Here is a 24,704-nt window from a genome sequence, read left to right as displayed (position 1 = left end):
TTTGCTCAGTAAAAGCACAAAAAGACAAAAACACCTAATAAATTATATAACAGAAATTCTCTGCAATATTTCAAGTTTTTAAATTACTATTGTATCTGTTATGGTGATGTGTGATCACTGACCTTTTATGTTATCACTGTAACTGGGAGCACCATGAACTGCACCCATAGAAGATAGTAAACTTAAGACAGTCGTGTGTGTTCTAACTGCTCCACCTACGTCTGTTGTCCCCTGCCACTCCTATCTTTCTCCTCTCCTTAGACCTTCCTATTCAGCAGACACAATAATATTGAAGTTAGGCCATTATATCAAAATTAATAACTGAACAGTGGTCTCTATGTGGTCTTGTGCCACATTTCTCACTTTAAATAAAAACTATAAATGACTAAACTTAGTGAGGAAAGCATGTTAAAAGCTGAAATAGGCTGAAAGCTACTTCAAAAGCCAAGTTGTAAATGCAAAGAATAAGTTCTTGGAGGAAATTTAAAGTGCTACTCTCCAGTGAACACACAAATGATAAGAAAGCAAAACAGCCTTATTGCTGTTATGGAGAAAGTGAGAGCAGTTTGGACAGAAGATCAAACCAGCCACAACATTCCCTTAAGCCAAAATGTAATCCAAAGCAAGCTCCTAACTCTCATTTCAATTCTATGAAGGCTGAGAAGTAAGAAAGCCACAGAAGAAAAGTTTGAATAGCAAAGCTTAGCTCAGGAGGTTTAATGAAAGCAGCTGTCTCCATAACATAAAAGTGCAAGGTGAAGCAGCAAGTGCTTATGGAGAAACTGCTTCAAGTTATCCAGAAGATCCAGCCAAGATAACTGATGAAAGTGCCTACACATGATTTTAAGTGTAGATGAAACAGCCATCTATTGAAACAAGATGTCATGCATTGACTTCTCTCTAACTAGGACTTTCATAGCTAGTGAGAAGTCAATGCCTAGCATCAAAGCTTCAAAGCTTCAACAGGCTGACTCGACTTTTAGGTGCTAATATAGTTGGTGACTTTAATTTGAAGCCAGTACTTATTTACTATCTGGAAAATCCTAGGGCCCTTAAGAAATATGCTAAATCTACTCAGACTATGCCCTATAAATAAAACAACAAAGCCAGAATGATACCACATCTGTTGGCAGCATGGGTTACTGGCTATTTTAAGGCCATTGTAGAGAGCTTAGATTCCTTTCAAAATATTACTGCTTGCTGGGAAAACACCTAGTCACCCAAGAGCTCTGAGGGAGATGTATACAGAGATAAATGTTGCTTTCATGCCTGCTAACACATCTACTCTGCAGCCTATGGATCAAGGATTTGTTTTGATTTTCAAGTCTTATTATTTAAGAAGTATATTTTGTAAGGCTACAGCTGCCATACATACTGATTTCTCTGATGGTTCTGGGCAAACTACATTAAAAACTTCCTGGAAAGGATTCACCATTGCTGATGCCATTAATAACATTCCTGGATGCAGTAGTGTACGACTGGAGTCCCAGCTACTTAGGAGGCTGACGTAGGGTAGGGTAGGGTAGGGTAGGGCAGGGCAGGGCAGGGCAGGGCAGGGCAGGGCAGGGCAGGGAAGGGAAGGGAAGGGAAGGGAAGGGAAGGGAAGGGAAGGGAAGGGAAAAAACATTTGTGATTCATGGGAGAAGGCCAAAATATCAACATTAACAAGCATTTGGAAGAAGCTGATTCCAATACTCATGGATGACTACGAAGTATTCAAGACTTCAGTGGAAGAAGTAAGTGCTGATATAGTGGAAATAGCAAGAGAACTAGAATTAGAAGTAGCACCTGGGCCGGGAGCAGTGGCTCACGCCTGTAATCCCAACACTTCGGGAAGTCGAGGCGGGTGGATCACCTGAGGTCAGGAGTTCGAGACCAGCCTGCCCAATATGGTGAAACCCCATCTCTACTAAAAATGCAAAAAATTAGCTGGGCATGGTGGCGAATGTCTGTAATCCCAGCTACTTGGGAGGGTGAGCCAGGAGAATCACTTGAACCTGGGAGGCGGAGGTTGCAGTGAGCCGAGAAGGCGCCACTGCACTGCAGCCTAGACAACGAGAGTGAAACGCCATCTCAAAAAAAAAAAAAGAAAAAAAAAAGTAGAGCCCGAAGATGTGACTGACTTTATCATGACAATCTCATGATAAAATTTGAACAAATGAGGACTGGTTTCATATGGAGGAGCAAAAAAAAAGTGATTTCCTGAGATGGAATCTACTCCTGGTAAGGAGCTGTGAACACTGTTGAAAGGACAATAAAAGATTTAGAATATTACATAAACCTAGTTGATAAAGCAGCAGCAGAGTTTGAGATTGACTCCAATGATAAAATAAGTTCTACTCTGCGTAAAATGCTGTTAAACAGCATCACATGCTGCAGAGAAATCTTTCAAGAAAATAAGAGTCCATTGGCTGGGTGCAGTAGCTCATGCCTGTAATCCCAGCACTTTGGGAGGCCAATGTGGGCAGATCACTTGCGGTCAGGAGTTTGAGAGCAGTCCAGCCAATAGGGTGAAACCTCAGCTCTACTAAAAACACAAAAAATTAGCCAGATATGGTGGCATGTGCCTATAGTCCCAGCTACTCAGGGGGCTGATGCAGGAGAATCACTTGAACGCAGGAGGTGGAGGTTGCAGTGAGCAGAGATTATGCCACTGCACTCCAGCCTGGGTGACACAGCAAGACTCCATCTCAAAAACAAATAAATTAAAAAAAAAAAAAAAAAAGAAGAGTCCATCAATGTGGCAAACTTTGTCTTATATCAAGAAATTGCCACAGCCACCTCAATCCTCAGCAACCACTATCCTGATCAGTCAGCACCCACCTACACTGAAGATGCTTCACCAGCAAAAAGATTACAACTCACTGAAGACTCAGATAATCATTAGCATTTTTTAGCCAGAAAGTATTTAATTACCGGCCAGGCGCGGCGGCACACACCTGTAATCCTAGCACTTTAGGAGGCCAAGGTGGGCAGATCATGAGGTCAGGAGTTCAAGACCAGCCTGGCCAACATGGTGAAACCCTGTCTCTACCAGAAATACAAAAATTAGCCAGCATAGCAGCACGCGCCTGTAATCCCAGCTACTTGGGAGGCTGAGGCAGAATTGCTTGAACCCGGGAGGCAGAGGCTGCAATGAGCTGAGATCATACCACTGTACTCCAGCCTGGGCAACTGAGCAAGACTCTGTCTCAAAAAAAGAGAAAGTATTTAATTACTATATGTACATCATTTTCTTACACATAATTCTACTGTTCAGTTAGCAGACTAGAGCATAGTGGAAACATAACATACATACACTGGGAAACCAAAAAATTCATGTGACTTACTTTATTGCAGTATTTGCTTGATTGTCGTGGTCTGAAAACAAGTCAGCAATATCTCCGAGGCATGCCTATATTTACTAACTTGCAAAGCAATAAAAAATATGCTTCTGAAATCTCTAGTGTTATGCAGTATACAGTTTAGCCTACTAGAAGATTAAAAACTAACATCTGCAATTAGGAATTTCCTTGGTGAGTATCTTTTAAAAGTCTAAAGTACTCTTGAAGAACAGTGATATGATTTGCTGGCAAGTTATAAAGGGACAAGCTTTAAAGAGTCCACATAATGGAATTTGACTCAGGTGTCAATTTGATAATCTGTTGATCCATGATAATTTATAACGGAGATTATTCCATTCCAAATTTTTTCTATATTTCCCTGCATGTGGTCAATATTATATAATTTAGGTTTCACTAAGAATCGGGATATGTAAGCCCTAGAGCTAAGTTGTTCAATACAGTAGCCACAAGTCATACTTGACTACTTATATCAAAAATTCAGTTCTGGGTCAAGCACGGTGGCTCACGCCTTTAATCCCAGCACTTTGGGAGGCTAAGGTAGGTGGATCGCTTGAGGTCAGGAGCTCAAGACCAGCCTGGCCAACATGGCAAAATCCTGCCTCTACAAAAAATACAAAAATTAGTAGGGTGTGGTAGCTCACACCTGTATTTCCAGCTACTCAGGTGGCCAAGGCACAAAAATCACTTGAACCTGGGAGGTGGAGGTTGTAGAGAGCTGAGATCCTGCCACTGCACTCCAGCCTAGGTGACAGAGTGAGACTCTGTCTCCCAAAAAAAAAAAAAAAAAAAAAAAAAAATTCAGTTATTTAGCTGCATTAGCCACATTTAAAGTGCTCAATAGCCATGTATAGCTAGTACAGCTACAGCAGTGAAAAGCACAAGTACAGAACATTTTCATCATCATAGAAACTCTATTACACAGTGCTACCCTAGAGGTTTATGTCAGGAACAGAAGGTGTTCTGTCAGATCATAAGGGAGAGTCTTGGAAATGAGCATCATTATAAAATACTTCATTCATGCTAAAAAATAGCTGGGGAAAAGGGGGAAAGGCAGGCGGTCTCACTGCTAAAGGAAACTGACACCAAGGACTTACTACATTTCAGACACTGTGATAGGCAGGTACTTTATCCTCACAACACCCATAGGAAATACGTGCAGTTATTATAAATCATCTCAATCTTACATCATTTATGAGCATATTTTTCCCATTTTGAAGATGAGAAACCTGACACCCAAAGATAATTTGCAGTGAAGCTGAAACTGAATCCCAGTTTTACTGACTCCCAATATATATTTTCTTCACTATTTATGCTGCTACTATACAACTCCTTGTGAATGAGATACCAGTTTTAAAGCCACCCCTCACTTGTATCAAGCTCCAAAAAACAAATAGTTCATAAGATCATAATTTAAGAGGTTTAAGGTTGTATAGATGCTTGAGATGGCTTGTTATTCATATCAATTTAATTCTGTTGCACCAGGTCTGGTCCCAGAGGCAAGCCCAAGCCTTCATTTATTTTACTTTCCAAACCTAATAAATTGCCTATAGTAAAACAAATATATCTCGTCTAGGAATATAACACCACAAACTTTCAGTAAAGAAACCTTTAGGGATCACAATGAAAAAGAAATCTACATAAATCAGCTGTTCTTTTCAAAAGTTTCTTTTTTCACAAAAAGAACCAAACCACAACAGGAAAACATGCACAATTTCAATGCTTGCACCAAGTAAGACATTTCTTGATGGCACATACTCCTCCTCCTGCTGCTGCTGCTAGCATATGCTGGTTTTATGAAGCTCATTATTTGTTTATGCTAAATCCTACTGCTTTGAATACAGCATATTTTTCAGCATTTGTGAAAAGTATGTGAACTAAAATCATGTATCAAAAAACTACAGTGTTTTGTCCTATGAACACTTTAAAATACCATTTCCCTGATCTTTCCCATAATGAAAAGACTACTTAGTCATAGTATATGACCAACACTTAATCTCTATTGTGAAACCCAAAAGTAAAATAAGGACAGGAACCTAAGTAACTTTAAACCAGAACTACACAGATTTTAATGACCAAATACTTAAAGTAAACAACACAAGCCAGAATCCAAATTATACCAAGTGACTTGCTATAATTCTGTGTGTACTTTCTGTTCTTTCAGTTTCTAATTACCTTGGGATTTTCAAGCATCAGTACAAAAATAGTTGACATATTTCTAAAGCCAAGAGTGTTTTGCATATAAAATGACTTAGCATTTCTCGTTTTATCTTTGAAGAAAACTGTAATTCTAAAAGCTCTTCAGTTTATAAAATGCCAAAAGAATAGCACATCCTCAATAATCTGAAGAATCTCCACAAAATACAAAAACTAATAGTAATATTAGGAAGGCGATGGGGCTGAAATAATCCTAACTGCAGTATGGTGCATTTGATTTGTGTGGACTCAAAAAGAGCTCTAGCCCTCCAAACAGAGTTACAAGACCTTCTAAATAAAAGAAGTTCCAAAAAATACACTCAAAGCAGTTTCTTGATTTCATTAAGAACAAAGAAAACATTTACCATTTAAAATCTTGTTTATTTTTGTTTACTTGAATTCAGGTTAACTCTATCTTACACAGAAAAAATATTTAAATTCTAGATTACTAAACTGGGTGATGTTTTCTTTTCACAAGCAATTAATTCCAAAAAGCCTACCTAAATAATTACATAGTTTTTTGCAACAGCTATAGAACATACTTTGCAATTTTTACTAAGCATCAACAAAAAATTATTATATTTGCTATTGGAGTTTAGAAACAATAATCATTAAAAACATCATCCAACAACAAATTCCTTCAAAAAATAAACTGAGATCAAAGCATGAAAGCATGTAAAATGATCAGAAAGGTAGCCACTGATGAATAATGCAATAAAGGACAAAAAAGAAATCTATTCACTGGCCAAAGCCAACTACCACAGACGAAAAAACCATTTGTGCCTTCAATTCCACTTTAAGTCTTAAGCATGTCAAATCCAAAATATCCCAGAACATGAGGGTTTTCCCTTTAAAAGCATATTCTCTGTATACCACTCAATGTTTGTTTCCTCCAATAGCTTGCATTTCATTATGCAAGTCTCTATGTCTTGTTTTGTATTATGAGCAACTCCTCTGTAAATCTTTCAGGGTTTAGGTGCTACCTGACTTTAGATCTGAAGAGAAGATACTGTGAAATACAGATTCAGTAAGCGATTCTCAAATGGGAAATGCTGTCACTTCCATGGAAATGTACAGTGGTGTTTTTGTTTTGCTTTGTTTTCTAATTGTCACTAGGGAAATTCTACTGGCATTTAGAGCCCAAAGGATACTAAATTAATTGTATTATATAGGGCAGTTTTGATAACTGCTTATCCCACCCACATGCCAACACCTATTCCGTAGTGAAACAAACTAAACTGACCCCACATCTCCTGTGGATGCTATACCATACATAATGCCGGTTCAGTTAGCTCTGCTCAGCTATGCCACTTTCAACCCCATGTCTTTCTCCTCCTCTATTCAAGGTAATTACTGTTGCTGCCTGAGGCAAGGGTACAGACACCCTTATTCAATTCTCTGTGATATGATGAAAAGAATTTAACTGGTGTTCAAGAAAAAGAAGGATAACAAAGGAAAAAAGTGCCGGCTACCTGAATTTTCTGAATTAAAAATCATTCCTCTGGGTTTATGCTGCATCTTAGGAACTCACCTCCAAGAACTATTGTTAAACAATAATTATTTTCCTTGGTAATAAATAAATAATATAATAAACATTTATAATTTTTTTTTTCTTTTGAGACAAGGTCTCACTCTTTCACCCAGGCTAGAGTACAGTGGCACAATCACACCTCACTGCAACCTTGACCACGTGGGCTCAGATGATTCTCCTACCTCAGCCTCCCAGAGTAGCTGGGACTACAGGCATGCACCACCACGCCCAACTAATTTCTGTATTTATATTTTTGTTTTGTAGAGATGAGGTATCACCATGTTACTGAGGCTGATCTCTTAACTCCTGGGCTCAAGTGATCCACCTGCCTCAGCCTCCCAAAGTGCTGGGATTGCAGGCATCAAATACCGTATCTGGCCTATACTTCTATTTTTAAAATAATCAAAACTAGCCATAAATTCATGAGAATTATCATACAGCTAAACGACTAATCTGCTCTTTACTGAGTCATACTGCACACGAAAATGTGGGCTGAAATCAATCTTTTCTCACAGAGATTTCTGAACATTTTCCCCAATTGTTGGAATTAAAGAAAGACAAAATGTACCACATAACTTTAAAGCTCATAAAAAAGTTTTCTTAGAAAACAGAATTTCCCAAGGCTCATTACAAATGCTTAAATACAGTATCCTAATTTTAGAACCACTATTATCGAACACAAGTAGCAGAAACACAACCTTAAAGTTTGTGCTATTTTCATTAAGAACCTAAATTTTTTGATCAACAGTCTTTAAAAGAGTTACTAGTCTTAATAAGAAATGTCCAGGCTATTTAGTAATCTGGATCTTTTTTGTTTGTTTGTTTTTGTGTTTTGAGATGGAGTCTCGCTCTGTCGCCCAGGCTGGAGTGCAGGTATGATCTTGGCTCACTGCAACCTCCGCGTCCCAGGTTCAAGTGATCTCCTGCCTCAGCCTCCCAAGTAACTGGGATTACAGGTGCCTGCCACCATGCCCGGCTAATTTTTGCATTTTTAGTACAGATGGGGTTTCACCATGTTGGCCAGGCTGGTCTTGAACTCCTGACCTCAAGTGATTCACCCACCTCAGCCTCCCAAGGCGTTGGGATTACAGGCGTGAGCAACCATACCTGGCCTATTAAGCAATATTGCTTTTGTTTCAAAATTCACTCATCATTCCATCAATCTACAGAGTAGAAAATCCAACAAAATAACTGTGGCCAATGGTAATGTTAATTCCTTCTACTTACAGTTTACCTTAAGCTATCTGAAATGACTTATGAAATAAACCAAGGTTTGAAAAACACAAGCATGTGAACAAAGAAATTAACAGGTGCCTTACATAAAGGAGCTCAGAAAACATTTTCGCCCTAATTCCTTTGCAGTTATTTCACTAATAGTTTCTTTTCACTCTGCTTCTTGAGCAAAGATCCCCAATGTCTCTCTCTTTTAGGAGTATTTGCCTTGTCCCTGGATTAAAATTTAAGCCATGCCTCTATGGCCCTGGACTAAATTTTTAAATAAAATTATAAACACTCTTTTACACAAGAAACTAGTATTTTTATTATTAGTAGTCATAATATTAATCATATGTCCTAGTTACTATGTGCCAAACACCCTGATAATCATTTTATTTTCATTATCTCATTTACTTTTCATAATAGTTTCCTTTTTTGAGATGGAGTCTCACTCTGTCACCCAGGCTAGAGTGCAGTGGCGCAGTCTCAGCTCACTGCAAGCTCCGCCTCCCGGGTTCATGCCATTCTCCTGCCTCAGCCTCCTGAGTAGCTGGGACTACAGGCGCTCGCCACCACGCCCGGCTAATGTTTTGTATTTTTAGTGGAGAGGGGGTTTCACCGTGTTAGCAAGGATGGTCTCAATCTCCTGACCTCGTGATCCACCCGCCTCGGCCTCCCAAAGTGCTGGGATTACAGGCGTGAGCCACTGTGCCCGGCCCATAATAGTTTCAACATGGTATTATTGTCTCCATTTTACAGGTGAGAAAACTAAGGTGGAGAGCAGTAAATGATTTATCCAAGAACCCTCGGTTATAATATGGAAGAATCAAACCTAGGTCTAGTTGATGGCAAAGTCCATCTTAAAGTATTAATACTTTACAACACTATCTCTGAATTTAAAAAAAAAAAATACCCCAAGGTTTTATTTCATTATGAAACCCAAACAATAGCCATCCACCTCATGTAGCCATCCTCCTGCAAAGTACCTTTAATAACTCAGATTTGCTTTGCCCTTACAGTCTCCAGATTGGAAGGACTACATTTTGAGAAAAAGAGTCAGGTATTAAATCACTCAAGACAATGGAAGCCTTCAACTAAACAATATCCACTAACTCAGTAATAAGAATTCTAAATATGATAACACAGGCAAATACTGGTAGTATTTACTTTATCCAACCATACTTTGTTCCATAACAATCATATTAAAGACAGCTACCACTTACTGACTGCTTGTTTTGTGCCAAATGCTTACACTATTTCTATGGCAGAGATATTAACTCCATTTTACATATGAGGAAACAAAGATGCAGAAAAAGATTTGCCTAACCAGCTGGTTAAATAGTAAAGCTTGTAATATGAACAGACTCTAAACCGAAGCTCTTTCAGCAGAAGAAAATGTTTCAGAATACCCCATAAAAAGCTATTGGGGGTTGGAGGGAGAACCCTGAAAGTCCTTCTGTCTTGCCACCTCTAAACAGATTCCTACTAAATGACAGTGTTCACATACATACTTTTGAAATTTTGGTTTATACAATTATTTCATTTAGAAAACCAATAGGATAAAGTTATTTAAATTAATTAAGGTATCTATTTTCTCTGTGTCCTAAGTATAAAAAAAATTCTATCCAGCAAATGGATGTACACTATTTTTAATCAATTTATTACTAGATCTAAGTTAGTAACTGAGTTTAAGTAGTTTTAGAAATACTAATGCTATTTTATACACATCAATACAGGTTATATCAGAATGTTAACAGAAAACCCATAGAATGCTGCCTGCTTCATTCAGTTAAATTTAACTTACTACAAATATCCACAAAATCTATAAACACTTAATATCTCAATTTTTCAAAATTGTAAAATTTAAAAACAATCTTTGTTTGGCAAGAAAAAAGAATGTAGCATTTTTTAAATGTGCCATAAACAGAGGCAAACGGATTTGTTAATAACAAAATGCAGTGAGATTAATGAAGGACAAAGAAAGTTGAATTAGATCAGATAAAAGCTACTCTTGAAATGAGTAATTTGAGTAGTTCTATGGGATGGCAGCATTCTAAGAGTCAGCAGCTACTAAAGCCCCCACCTATTAGTTAAGGGTGATAGTGAAGGGGCAAGGGTACAGTACCTGATGATGGGGAGGTCGAGGCCCCGCTGCAAACTGAGAAAAGGAGGGAAAACAAACACAAAAGGAAAGGCACAAAGAGTCAGAAACACCACAACAAAAACCAAAATTTCACACAATATGCCAAAAGAAAAAAACCCACAGCGGGGAAATAAAAAACAACACACAAAACAGTCAAAGCTTTGCTGCAGGACAGTGACAGACAGGTACTAAGATTCAACAGGTTAACACCACTATCAGAATAGTTTGCCATTTATCAGCTGGGAGAGAAACAGGCTATGCTGTTAGGCATGTAAGGTACTCTCTAATAGGACTATTTTTTTTGAAAAACAACAACCCTAAAATAAGGCAAAAGAAAGTTTGAAAAATTAAGTGGTTATATTAAGACAAACGTGAAAATCAAGTATGCTGTATGTAACTGATACAGCTGGAGGAAATGAGAAAGTTTTTACATTACAAGACCTAACCAGGAGATAATTACAAAGTCCAGCAGGAAGTAAAAAATGTAAAAGGATTAATTGCAAATTTTCTTAAGTTAAATGGGATATCTTATCCATGAAATGGAAGTTTCAATATCTTAATTTCTTAAGAGTTAAAGAAAAAATTTTTTATGACTTTACACGCGCACACACACACACACACACACACTCTTAAGTTTAAATGCAGTTAACTAGTATAGTTTAATACAAGGCATGTCAAGGCAAACAGCTAGTAAAGAACATCAGTCTCTAACATGATTAATCCAAGTGGTATTCTTATAGGCTTGAGAAGAAAAAAGAGTAAATAAGTCAAATCTCTTAATTACTATAGACAACAGCAAAGCACTGTGTATATGTACCTATTGTCATCTAAGAATAAAGCACAAAGAAATGTAATTCCTCAGCTAACTCACTGAGTACTTGAAAGTGGCTAATATATATTCCAACCCTTCCACTAACTTAGAATAAAAGAAAAAGTTTTTTCACCTATGTGAATTTTAACTGCTAAACCTCTAGGATCAAATAATTCACCCGGCCAAATTTGGGTTTGAATACATTTTAACTGAAAGGAACAGACAAAAATATTGGGGTATGTAGAGCCATATTCTGGATACTAATACATTAGCTATTGTAATGTTAACCATCCTCTTCAATAGTAAAAGAAAATATTTAGAAAGCAGTGTTTAATGTAAACCATATACAGGGTTTTTATCTAATATATTTAGGAGCTAAAATATATGTCTTTGGCTGTCTTATTTCCTCTATAGAGACTTCCTTCTGTCAGCTTAACACTACAGATGAATTAGACTGGCGATTAAGAAACAATCTCTCAGGCTCAGCATTTCAGTTATGTGCAATACTGATTTGCAAAACATTTGGAATTAGTTCCCCAACTACCATTAGTTCAGATTTTAAAATTTCAACCAATTACAGTAGAACACGTGGCCACAATGTAGGAGACAGCTGAAAACATCTCTGTCAAGAATTCACCTCAGAAGCTAAAATGTCACCTGTTGTTCAAGTAATGAAAAGTACATTAATGACCTATAAGGTTGGGTTATGTTAGGTCAGCCATCATATTTGGCTAATCAATATAATACAGCTTTTCAGAATGATGATAATTGGCAGCTACAGTTCTTGCAGAAAATTTTCTCTTCAAAGAAACTGAGGTCTTACATTTTCAGTTTTCCAATTAGGAGAAGAAAACATCATACTTCTACTATGGACAAGAATAGGCAATACCAGGCATGTGGTATGAAAGTCGGGAGTGGAGTATGAAATGTTTCTTCCTGACACTTTTGAAGAAACTGGAAGAGAGGGGCCATGTTACAAAATTAACCTGAGTATGGCAGTACCTGTCTTATCACTGTTCCACAGAAAATGTCCCATTTTCAAGGCTCTAAAATAAAAGCTAAAACTTTGTACAGTTTGAATGTTCCAGTCAAAAGAGAACTTTCTATGAACAAGAAGAGTATCTTATAAAATTACACATATATAAAAACAAAAGCAAGAAAGAAAATCCCAACTTAAGTTAGTAGAAAGTGCCCTAGGAAAGTACCCTAGTCTATTTTGCACTAGTCACCATTGGCTATTGAGTTTTTCATTTGAAATGACAATAGTCTTAATCCTATGGGTAGCTGTAAGCAACAGAACAAACTGTAGTCGCTGCTGGCTCATGTTAAAAATAGAAATTTTTCTTTCTTTTTTCTTTCCTTTTTGTTAAAGAAGGGTCTTTAAGATGGTGAGGACTGTAGATATAAAGGAAAGCGGCCTTCTGTGAACTTGCATCCAATGTTAATGCCACCCACCCACTTACTCACCCCTTCTATGCACAGTTGGTAACTGAGCATGGCCAACATAACACTGATATAATTTTGACACAATACCACAAATTATAAAAATAACCAATGGTTAGAGTTATTACAAAAGCCAAACTGTCTCCCTCTCCAAATTAAGTATTTAATAGCTTCACTACTTTAGACAGGCTATTAAAAACAACAACAACAACAACAACAACTAACACTGTTTAAAAGTTCCGGTAAAACGAGAAAATGGAACAGATAGCTTATCAGTGTTTTTATTACTTTTAAAAAAGATTTTCTTTCCATATTATGAATTTAACTAAGATTCTAAGCATCAAGTAGAAAGACAGGCACAAAGATAACCTGAAGGAGGGAGGGAGGCCATTTGAAGCCAGTTGGATTGCAAAGGCAGCTGTCCAGGGAAGAACAGAAAAGCCTAAAACTGTGCAATTGCCAATGGCCTATTAATGCAGAAATAGAATGGAGTAAGCTTTAGCTGCTCTACAAAGCCACAGGAAGAGGCCCTTCCTTAATGTAACAGCTTACCTCTCCTCACCAGTTGGGACAGCTATGAGATGGATGAGACTAGACTATGACAACTTGGGATGTAAACAGAAAACGCAATCGTGCCAAATTTCAGACCCCAACTTCACCCTCCCAGTGCCAAAAAAAAACAAAACAAAACAAAACAAAAAACACAACGGCAACAACAACAAAAAACCCATAACAAAATAAAGAAAATCAAACCTAAAACAAGAAGCAAGAGTAGGCTGGAGTCTGCTAGTCTTGCACTTGTTTTAGGGTATGTAATGGAATGTTATGTGTGTGGTTTTTAGTAATGGGGTGGGTAATGGTCACTAGCAGAGCAGATGGCAAAAACTGTATAGAGAATAGTATCTGAAGAGTTTATGACCACAGAAAAATGGCTGACAACTACAGACAATTTCCTCCTTAATATTCAATTATAAAATTGAAAGGGAGTAAAAAGAAGCCTTGATATTTATCTTTTAAATTCAAATTTATCTGAAAGGGATATCTCACTTCAAGTTTAAAATAAAGAAAAATCTAAACCCCCAAATTCTTCCTAATTCCCAATAGAGAACACCCACCCAATTTGTTATTCTTTTCCCCACTATGCCTGGCAGAAACTGCCATGCTAGGTTGAACTTTCAGAGAGGAAGCGATCAATGCATTTCTGTTCATCAGCCAATAAATGGATGTGGTCAAAAATATTAAGTGCCAGAGGCACCACTGCCTGCAAGAAGTACAGTTTGTTATATTGCTTACAATGCAGTATTTTATCCAGCCTCTTCCAGCCAAGGACCTGTAAACGGGAGTCTGTTCCAAAACCTTCCTCCTCTTCCAGTTGTCTGTGCAATGTATTGGCACTGTTCTGCTGGGCTGTCAAAAAAACTGGTTTAGAGATGCAGCTCTTCAGTCAGGTTCTGCGCCAGTTCTAACCATGTAAATTTAATTTATTTTCTTTTTTGATAATCAGAAAAGAGGGGTGGGGGCATAGAGAAAGAGGGCCAAAGAATTCTTTGCAATAGGAGCTTACCATAATGTTCCATGTTTAATTATTAGAACCAGGGCCTACCTAAATTGATCTGGTGAGATCTCAGACCCAAGTAGTCAAGTGTACACATCCCTGAACCACTCTCATAACAAAACCTGTATCAGACATCTTATTGACTATTTCAGCAAAAAAAGAGACAAGCAAACAGGCAACTAGGACCAAAGTCCCACCTCTTTAGAATGGTTCCTCCACCCACTGGGGAGAACCAGGATCTAAGAACAGCTGTTGGAGAACAGGGCAAAAGGGAAAAGGAAAATAGAAAAAGGATAAGAAAGAGATTACATTTTGGTGCAGACTATGCTCTCCTAGTTCTCTGAGTAAGTCTTTGGTACATTTAAACAATTATAAATTCATGCATAAAACGAAATGAATAGGAGCTAATGCAATGAGGTATTCCTGCACTCCAGGCAAAAAAGCAGGGGCAGAGAACAAAAAGAAATCCCTGTATTCTGAAGAATACACAGAGCTGAGGTACAAAGAGGGATGTGAGATAAACAATGTGAGATGTTACAGAAGCACCTTCTAGCCAAAGTTAATCATGCAGGGCAGGAAACGATGTTCTAAGGAATGGAGAGCTGAAGCCACTGTATACTTTTGTGAAACAAAGGATGAACCTTGTGTAAATTCTCAGTCTTGGCAGTACTTACTGCAATTCATGTAAAGGATGAAAAAAGAGGATGATAGCATTTACATTTGTATCACAATTTATTTACCATTTGAATAAATGAATACACTCACTGGTATATGTCATGCACATACCCACACCGTCAAATGGTGAGAACAGACCTAATAACACTGATTGAAAAGTCCTGCTTCCTCAAACCACTGGGATTTGAGAATTTAATTAGTGAAATTCAATTTACTCCTAAAATCATTGTACTTTACTCTTACCTGAATTTTGAACAGTACAACTAACAAAAATTATAAGCTAAAATAAAGTAAACTTGAATGCAACCAGACTTAAAAATCATGCTATAGAAAAGTATTAAAAGGGGGTGGGGGGTTAAAAGCTCCACCTCTTCTTTTTCTCAATAAATTTAATTATTGCTACAGGTAAGGTCTGAAAATACAAACTAACAAATAATAGTAGTAGTCGTAATAATAAATCATCTTTGGAAGAAACTTCCAAAATCCAGTAAAAATATTTGGCAAAGAAACCCAAGCCACTACACACACAAACACAGGTAGAGAATGTAATTTGCTACAAGCTTCTGCTTACTTACCGGAGAACGGGTTTGAGGTTGTGAATTCATTGTCTGAGGGGCTTGAGGGTATACCAGCGTGGTTGGACCTGCATTCTGTCCAGAGGGATAAGGCGTCTGTCAAAGAATGGCAAGAACAACATAATATTTTGAAAAAAGATGGCATGGCAATTCAAGTTCAAGATGTTTTATAAAAGTTTATAGAAGTGGTTATTAATGTGGTTTACAGTTCTACTTTTTAACAATTTAACTTTATCACAATATCCAGTAACTCAAAATCAAGTGCAGTTCCTTTTTTTTTTTTTCCTTTAATTAATGAACTGGGGTCTCACTCTGTCACCTGGGCTACAGTGCAATGGCGCAATCATGGCTTGGTGCAGCCTCAAACTCATGGTTTTAAGTGGATCCTCCCACCTCAGCCTCTGGAGTAGCTGGGACTACAGGCACACAGTACTGTGCTGGACTAATTTTTTTTATTTCTTTCTTTTTTCTTTTTGCAGAGACAGGGTCTCACTTTGTTGCCAAGGCTGGGCTCAAACTCCAGGCCTCAAGAAATACTCCTGCCTTGGCTTCCCAAAGCGCCCGAACAACTTTTTAATTTTTTTTAAGAGACAGAGTCTTGGTATTTGCCCAGGCTGGTCTTGAACTCCTGGGCTCAAGAGATCCTCTCGCCTCATCCTCTTCAGCAGCTGGAACTACAGGCAAGAGCTTCCTTACCAGCTAGTGCAACACTTTTTAAGTTACCATAAATCTCCTGATAAAAGGACATCACCAACCCAAAATCTAGGTGTAATCATTTTTCTTTTTTTGTGCATTAAGGCATTTTATTTACAAGTATGTATTATGTTGCTAGAAAAAGCATCCCAGAACTTTCCCTCCTGTGTGTTTCACCTTGCCTCTTCAAGGTCTCTGATGCCAGGTAAGGTTGTCAGTGCAATGAAACAAAACCGACAGGATGAGAGCAGATTATTCTGCCATTTTTTTCTAGATCTTTGAGTTGCACATCATATCTCAGGCTGATCACTCCACACTTATTTAACCTGCCTGTGAGGTTCCCAACAATTTTTCCCTGCTCTCTGATCATCAATGATTTCAAATTTGCCAATGTAAATTGCCTTATCATGCCTCATCATCATGGTTAGAAGGAAAGCATGACCTAGTAAGAATCTGGTGGTTACCTCTCTATTCAGCATTGTTGACGCTCCTGAGAGCATCAACCAGAACATTCATATACACAATTGTGGCAGCACAAAAAGATGAAGGAAACACTAGGTACAATTATTTGAAATTATCAATGCAAAGAGGACCTACTGTGAATTCATCTAGTTCTGAAATGGATAGCCCAAACCACAAACAATATCAAACATGGATGAGAACACTTGCTTTTGCTATGGTGTGCTTTCCTTGAAGAAGACACCTCAGAGCCACAATTAGAGTCTACACAGTTAACGGTTACATATTGCTGTAATCTTGCCAAGACTTACATACCTTAATCCTTTTAAATGATCCCATAAAAATCAATAACCAATAAGAACCTTATACAAAACCTTAGAATAAGTGATAATGTAATACACACGGCTAATTTACCATATATTTTCTGAAAATAAAAACATAAGCTTTTCATTGCAAATCCATGCCAATTGTTACTTTTTTTTTTTTTTTTTTTTGAGATGGAGTCTCACTCTGTCACCTAGGCTGGAGTGCAGTGGTCCGATCTCGGCTCACTGCAAGCTCCGCCTCCCGGGTTTACGCCATTCTCCTGCCTCAGCCTCCTGAGTAGCTGGGACTACAGGCGCCCGCCACCACGCCCGGCTAGTTTTTTTGCATTTTTTAGTAGAGACGGGGTTTCACCGTGTTAGCCAGGATGGTCTCGATCTCCTGACCTCGTGATCCGCCCGTCTCGGCCTCCCAAAGTGCTGGGATTACAGGCTGGAGCCACCGCGCCCGGCCCAATTGTTACTATTAAACTGTGTGCTATTCAATATTTTTTTTAAAAAATGCTTGTAACGTATGTAAAATGAAATGCCACCAAGAACAATGGACATATACTCACAAGACTTGGACTGAAATCCTAACAATTGCTACTGAATACCGTTGTTAGTTTGGGCAACTCATTTATCTTTCCCATGAATGTAAACAGGAACAACACACATACCTCTCAAGGCAGTTTGTGAAGATTAAATGAGATAAAGTAAAATATTCCCAAAGCACCTTTATTTACCACTATCCCACAGCTATGAATGAGGAAACCAAGGACTGAAAAACTGAAGTATCTTACCTAAGAAAACAAAGTAAATAATATATCTGGAAAGTATTAGCATCTGTTGACCATTTAATGTTTAGCCGGATCACCAATTTTAAAGGAAATATTTGACAGGATTCATCATACCTTCCAAATAACAAAACAAAACAAAATTTCTTTTTCTTTTTCTTTATGAGTCATACAAAACAAAATTAATGGCTTCATATTAGACACACAGGCTGTCTGGCAATCTTTCAACATGGTAACCTTAATATAGCCATCTCTGTAGCTGACACTAAGGTTCAACATCAGATTGATTTCCTTTCCTACTCTAGTTCTACTAAATCTAGCCACTAACCTAAAAATATGGCAGCAAAGTATCTCATGTCTATCAAATAATTAATAAATGGGTCAAACACTACCTAAAACTTATTCAAAGTTTTCTTATCAACGATTATTTACAGCACTGTTTCAGACACAACATTTATGTGTATGTATCACATTCAAAATCTGAAAGGCTGCAAGTTTGACTATTTTAACTTAAACAAACATGAGGAATGAATTTCTTATTAATTCTGGCTCCACTGAGATAGGGAAAGTATTTCTTCAACTTCTATTAGAGAATTTGGATATAGTTTTAAAAGAGAGCACCAATTTCATTCTTCATTAAATTAAAAAAAAAATCAAGTATTCATAAGGTCATTTCTCAGTAATGAGGCTCTTTGATCTTAGGATATATTTTGACACTAATTTAATTTGAAGGTATTCTGAAGCAGGAATTTCTAAATGTCAAGATATTAAATATAACATTGAAATATATCACTTACAAAAACATAAAGAAATGTTGCCTCTTTCTACACTTCAATTAGAGGAACACTTTGTTCTCTCATAGTTGTTGTACTATTGAAATAGAAAGGGAATCCATAGTATTTCATTGAACATGCTAAAAATATACATGACAACCTTATTTGACTTCAGTCAAAATTTTAACAATATTTTCAACACTCAAGCCAAATAAGGCAACATACAGCCAACTGAAAATGCAATATGTGAATTGGCAGTCAAAGATAAAGTTCTTCTGTTCAGAAAGAACACCCTCCCTGATCACACATATGGCTGGGGCTCTGTCAACAATGTTCCCAATGCGCCTTTTTCCAGATTATATCCTTGCTCTGAAAATGATTACTAAAAAAACAAAAAATTATTTTCTTTTGTCTTAGGCTTTCTACTCTAAAAAAGACTAAAAAAATAATAATCAAGTACTTCTTCTCATATTTACTTTGTACATATGCCAAGAGCTAATTCAGACTCTGTACACAAGTAGTTTCATAAAATGGAGAGCACAATCTCTAATGCAGCCACATACAGAAGTAATTGTTCTGTCACAATGTATGCCATTATACCATTAGCAATATGCAATGCTTAACAGAGGCACATGACAAAGAAATTTTGCTGATAGATCATTCAATGATCGTTCAGAGCATTTTTCCATTCTCTGTGGATGCCTTTAGAAACTTCTTAGGAATGGTATGACTTGTTACCTACCATTGCTGTAAGCAGTGCAACTGTAAAAGATGCCTCTACTCTTTTATCTCTTCTCTTCATTTAATGATTTATTCTAGAATAATTTCCTTAATTTACTACCATGCTTTGTTGAAAAATAATGTAAAAGTTTCAGTGGGAACATACTTTGACCATGTTTCACATCAAATGCATAGAAAACTAGGGACAGATCAATGAATAATCATTTCAATAATAATCAGAGCTTCTGTTTGTACTTTCCCTTTTCAAGTAATTTCAAAGTCATCACAAAGATTTACTTCTCCAAGGACATATGGATGAACACACAGAATTTACACTGCAATCCAGTATACTGTCCAAGTTGATGAGTTACAGACATCTGTTCTCATTTCCATTATTAATTTTATGTTTCAATAAACCTTTTTTAATACTTTTTATATTGGGGGGAGATAAGAACGCAATAGTGACAGCAAACCCAGCAAACGATGTAAATTAATAATGTTACTGAAAAGCCAATTACAACAGTCCTTATGGTGTATATATAACCCTTAAATCCCTAATGATGATGTTAAAAGCAGTGATTTGGACAGTCAACCACAGGTAGAAATGGTGAATTCCATTATAAGACAAAACAAACTAACACAGCATATCAAGTATAACAAGACTCCAGACGTGATGGTTTTCAAACCACAGACATGCGAAAAAATAAATCTACATTTCCTATTTTCACAATACAGTACAATGGACTTAAGCTAACAAAAATAATTATAACATAAAACATTTGTTTAGCTTTTACTAGGTTTCAGGTACTATTATAAGTACTTTATATAAAGTCAGAGATGACATGCCATTTCTCGTTTTAAGATTCTGCCATCACCTAAACTAAATTCTGCCATAAAGATTAAACTCAGTATTGTACACGCTGTATGTGAACAAACATAAATCTGACTAAAAAACTAAGCTGCCAACTTTTCAAAGAGCTATAAAGGGCCAGGTGTGGTGGCTCATGCCTGTAATCCCAGCACTTTGGGAGGTAGAGACAGGCAGATCACCTGAGGTCAGGAGCTCAAGACCAGCCTGGCCAACAGTTTCACTCTGTCTCTACTAAAAATACAAAAATTAGCTGGGCATGGTGGTGGGCACCTGTAATCCCAGCTACTTGGGAGGCTGAGACAGGACAATCGCTTGAACTCGGGAGGCAGAGGTTACAGTGAAACAAGATCGTACCACTGCAATCCAACCTAGATGATAAAAGCAAAACTTCATCTCAAAAAAAAAAAAAAATCTATAAGGTAATACTGAGTACATTTTAAATATGCTTATCCTTTTGATTCTATGATTCCACTTCAGGGAACTCACTCTGTGAATATATTCACAATGGGCCCTTCCTAAAAGAAAAAAAAATACTCAAAAACAAAAAAACTGGAAATATTCTAAATGTCTACATATAAAAAAGGTGAGATTATGTACTTAGTCACTGAGAGAATATAGAATAATCTTTAAAATGAATAAAGTTAACATACACCATGGAAAGATGTCCATAATAATATCAAGTGACAAAAGCAAATTGTAGAATTTTTAAGTATAAAAAGACTCTGTCTTAACTTTAAAAACTAAACATATGCACATAGTACATATATCAACCAAGGAAGATAAACGTCTTAGAGAAATATGTAGCAAATTTTAAACTGACTACTTCAGAGACAGTTATAAAGAGTGTACAGGATACAACTTATAGGTTTTATTTCATATGCTTCTATATTATATCCAATGATCAGCAGGATTATTTTATAATAAAAATTTAATAAAGAAAACCTCTGTCCTCCTCCAGCTTCTCTTGCATGAAATACAAACATGCCAAGCAAGCTGGGTGCAGTGGCTCATGCCTGTAATCCCACTTTGGGAGGCCAAGGTCAGAGGATCGCTTGACCCCAGGAGGTTGAGGCTGCAGTGAGCTATAATTGTGCCACTGTACTTCACCCTGGGCAACAGAGTGAGAACCTGTCTCGAACAAACAAACAAAAAACAAAGCAAACCAGAATATCCAGTAGGAAGTCTGCTGTTTTATAGAGCTCTAAATAATTTTTGATAATAAAAATTAAATCAACAGCATTAGCAGAAATCTAGCACAAAGGAAACACTGTGCTGTAGGCTATGTGCGTAAATAAGGCCTAAGACAGATGATTGTTTCACTTATTTTAATCTTTTTTTTTTTTTCTTTGAGATGGAGTCTCACTCTGTCACCCAGGCTAGAGTACAATGGCGTAATCTCAGCTCACTGCAACCTCCCCCTCCTGGGTCCAAGCACTTCTCCTGCCTCAGCCTCCCGAGTAGCTGGGATTACAGGCGCCCGCCACCTCGCCCAGCTAATTTTTTGTATTTTTAGTAGAGACGGGGTTTCACCATGTTGGTCAGGCTGGTCCCAAACTCCTGACCTAAGGTGATCCACCTGGCTCAGCCTCCCAAAATGCTGGGATCATGGGCGTGAGCCACTGTGCCCAGGATACTTATTTTTAATCTTTAAGAAGTTTATTACTAAATCAATAAAGAAATATAGATGTAAGAAGCACTTACTCAGCCACAGTGTATAATCCTTTGCAGTCATTAAAAAAGATACAGAAGAACATTTAATGATATGGAATGAGTAATACAGAGAATGTTGAAATAAACCCACATATATGCAGAAGGTATTAGAAACATTTCAAATTAGTAGAAAAATACCAAAATTAATAAATTGTGTTGAGAAAACTAAATAATCATTTAGAAGAAAGATGGTTAACCATCCTCAACTCATTATACCAAAAGAAATTCTAGATTGATTACAATGTTGGAATGAAAAATTTGAAATTGTAAAGGGGCTAGATGGAAATCTATCTCTATCATCTTAGAGTTGGTAAAGACTTAAAATCTGAATAAGACTACATAGCTATACCAATAAGTTTTAAAAATAGGCTATTCCTATTAATTCATACAAGTTCTTAATTCTGCTTTAAAATTTCTCTTTATAAACTTCTTTCTCTTTTTGCATATATAAGTGTGTTTATTCATTTTTCTTCTTTTATCCTTGGAGACACGGTCTCGTTCTGTCACCTAGACTAAAGTACAGTGCTACCAACACAGCTCACTGCAGCCTCAGCCTCCTGGGCTCAAGCAATCTTCCTGCCTCAGCCTCCAAGTGCTAAGACTACAGGCACATAACACAATGCCTAATTTTTAAATTTTTCGTGGAGATAGGGTCTTGCCAATGTTGCCCAGTCTGGTCTTGAATTCCTGGCTTCAAACAATCCTCCTGCCTCAGCCTCTCTAAGTGTTGGGATTATAGGCGTGAGCCACCACATCCAGCGCCGTTGATTCTCATTAGTAGATATTATAGGGTACAAATTAAGAGAGAGAAACTCTTCCACCTAACAAATGTTTGACACTTAAATCTGGCCAGAGTAACAAAAATAGCACCTTAAAGTCTAGACCAAGTACCTTCAACCTCTTAAGAATTGTTCTCTTCCTCTTCTTCTTTTTTTTTTTTTTGAGACGGAGTCTCGCTCTGTCGCCCAGGCTGGAATGCAATGGTGCGATCTCAGCTCACTGCAACCTCTGCCTCCCAGGTTCAAGCAATTCTTCTGCCTCAGCCTCCCAAGTAGCTGGGACTATAGGTGCATGCCACCACGTCTGGCTAATTTTTGTACTTTTAGTAGAGACAGGGTTTTACCATATTGGCCAGGCTGGTCTCAAACTCCTGACCTTGTGAACCGCCTGCCTTGGCCTCCCAAAGCGCTGGGATTACAGGCGTGAGCCACCCCACCCAGCCAAAAATTGTCTTCTTAAGCGCTACACAACACAACCAATGCAAATAGAACTTTCTGTGATAATTATAAATGTTCCATATTTACTCTCTCTAAAATAGTAGCTATTAGCCTCATGTGGCTACTGAACACTTGAAATATGACTGATGAAACTGAAAAAATAAATTTTTATTTAAATGCATTTTACTCAATTTAAATTTTGTGGTAGAAAACATGTAACAAGGCCTGGCGCGGTGGCTCATGCCTGTAATCCCAGCACTCTGGGAGGCCAAGGCAGTCGGACCACAAGGTCTAGGAGTTCGAGAACCTGGCCAATATACAAAAATTAGCCGGGCATTGTGGCTCACGCCTGTAGTCCCAGCTACTCAGGAGGCTGAGGCAGAAGAACCACTTGAACCCAGGAGGCGAAGGTTGCAGTAAGCCAAGATGGTGCCACTGCACTCCAGCCTGGGTGACAGCGGGAGACTCTGCCTCAAAACAAAAAAAGAAAAGAGAAGAAAACATGTAACAAAATTTACTATCTTAACCACTAAATATACAGTACTGTTAAAAACTATATGCACATAATACAACAGATCTCTAGAACCTTTTCATCTTGCAAAAAACAAACTCTATAACCACTGATTTCCATTTAAATTGTATTTATATACATTTTAATCACTTAGAATGTAAATATCCATATATATAGCCCATGGCTAACATACTGCACGGCACAGGTATAGAAAACTGTTAATTTCCATGTTTTGCTTTTACGAGTTCTATATTTTATATCACTTCTGCGACTCTACTTTTATAGAAGTACAACAATATCCAACGAACAAGATCACAATATAAGACACTGGAGACAGTGGCAGAGACCTATCACTGAATTTCCTACGCAGTCTTAAGCATAGCACTTGTTTTCCTCAGCTAATAAAGACTAAAGCAGTAAGCTACTGATTATCAAAGTGTGGTCCACAGTGTCCTAGGCATCTCTGTAATGCTACTAAAGCAGGTGTGGGAGGTGAAATATTTTCATAATATAAATACTAAGATGTTACAGGCCTGTGCTGATATTTTCAACAATGACAGAAAAGCAAGGTGGATGTAGCTACTAGTAAATCTTACATATATACTCAGGAAATCTGAGATTTCACTAAGTAAATCTTATATATACTTAGTGAAAATCAAGGCAATGATAGTCATTGTATTCTTCATCCCTAAGCCTTCATGACAAATTAAACTTTAAAAAAAAATTAAAGGAAAAAAAAGAGCCAGTACTTAAGAATGTCACTTTATTTAACTTTTAAATTTTTCTATTCTACAGATAATTGACAAAAGAATGTCACTTCTTTAACAGAATGTATCACTTTTTAAGTTGAAATAATTATAGACTTACATGGAATTTGAGAAATAAAACAGAGATCCCATATACTCTTCATCTAGTTTCCCTAATGGTAATATCTAACTACAGTACAGTACAACAGCCAGAAAAACCGCATCGATACAATCCACCAACCTTATTCAGATTTCCTGAGTTTTACTACAGATGCATGCATACACATCTGTGTGTATATTTAGTTCTATGCAATTTTGTTACATGTATAAATTCATATAACCACAATTACAGTCAAAATACAAAAAATTTCTTGACAAGGATCTGTGGTATTACCCTACCTATTAATAGCCACAAACATC

At 37.3% G+C, this 24,704-nt stretch overlaps 1 protein-coding gene across 50 annotated transcripts in view; it reads right to left on the bottom strand.

The window, feature by feature from the left end:
* EIF4G3 (eukaryotic translation initiation factor 4 gamma 3) overlaps positions 1-24,704 on the bottom strand; it is a 375,324-nt gene that overhangs the window by 176,755 nt on the left and 173,865 nt on the right. For 17 of the 50 annotated variants that reach the window (XM_065528559.2, XM_045379054.3, XM_065528544.2 and 14 more), the window contains one exon: positions 15,486-15,581. In XM_065528559.2, the coding sequence (XP_065384631.1) occupies positions 15,486-15,515 (30 nt within the window). In that variant the 5' untranslated portion in view covers positions 15,516-15,581. Of the gene's footprint in view, positions 1-10,408; positions 10,442-13,973; positions 14,100-15,485; positions 15,582-21,801; positions 21,821-24,704 lie in introns of all 50 variants that reach the window. The other 33 variants (XM_074018064.1, XM_065528533.2, XM_065528529.2 and 30 more) reach the window with 6 other exon arrangements.

This window comes from Macaca fascicularis, chromosome 1 (assembly GCF_037993035.2).
Source record: "Macaca fascicularis isolate 582-1 chromosome 1, T2T-MFA8v1.1".
Lineage (NCBI taxonomy): Eukaryota > Metazoa > Chordata > Mammalia > Primates > Cercopithecidae > Macaca > Macaca fascicularis.
Note: the sequence above shows the minus strand (reverse complement) of the source record. Positions and strands in the feature narration are given on the sequence as shown.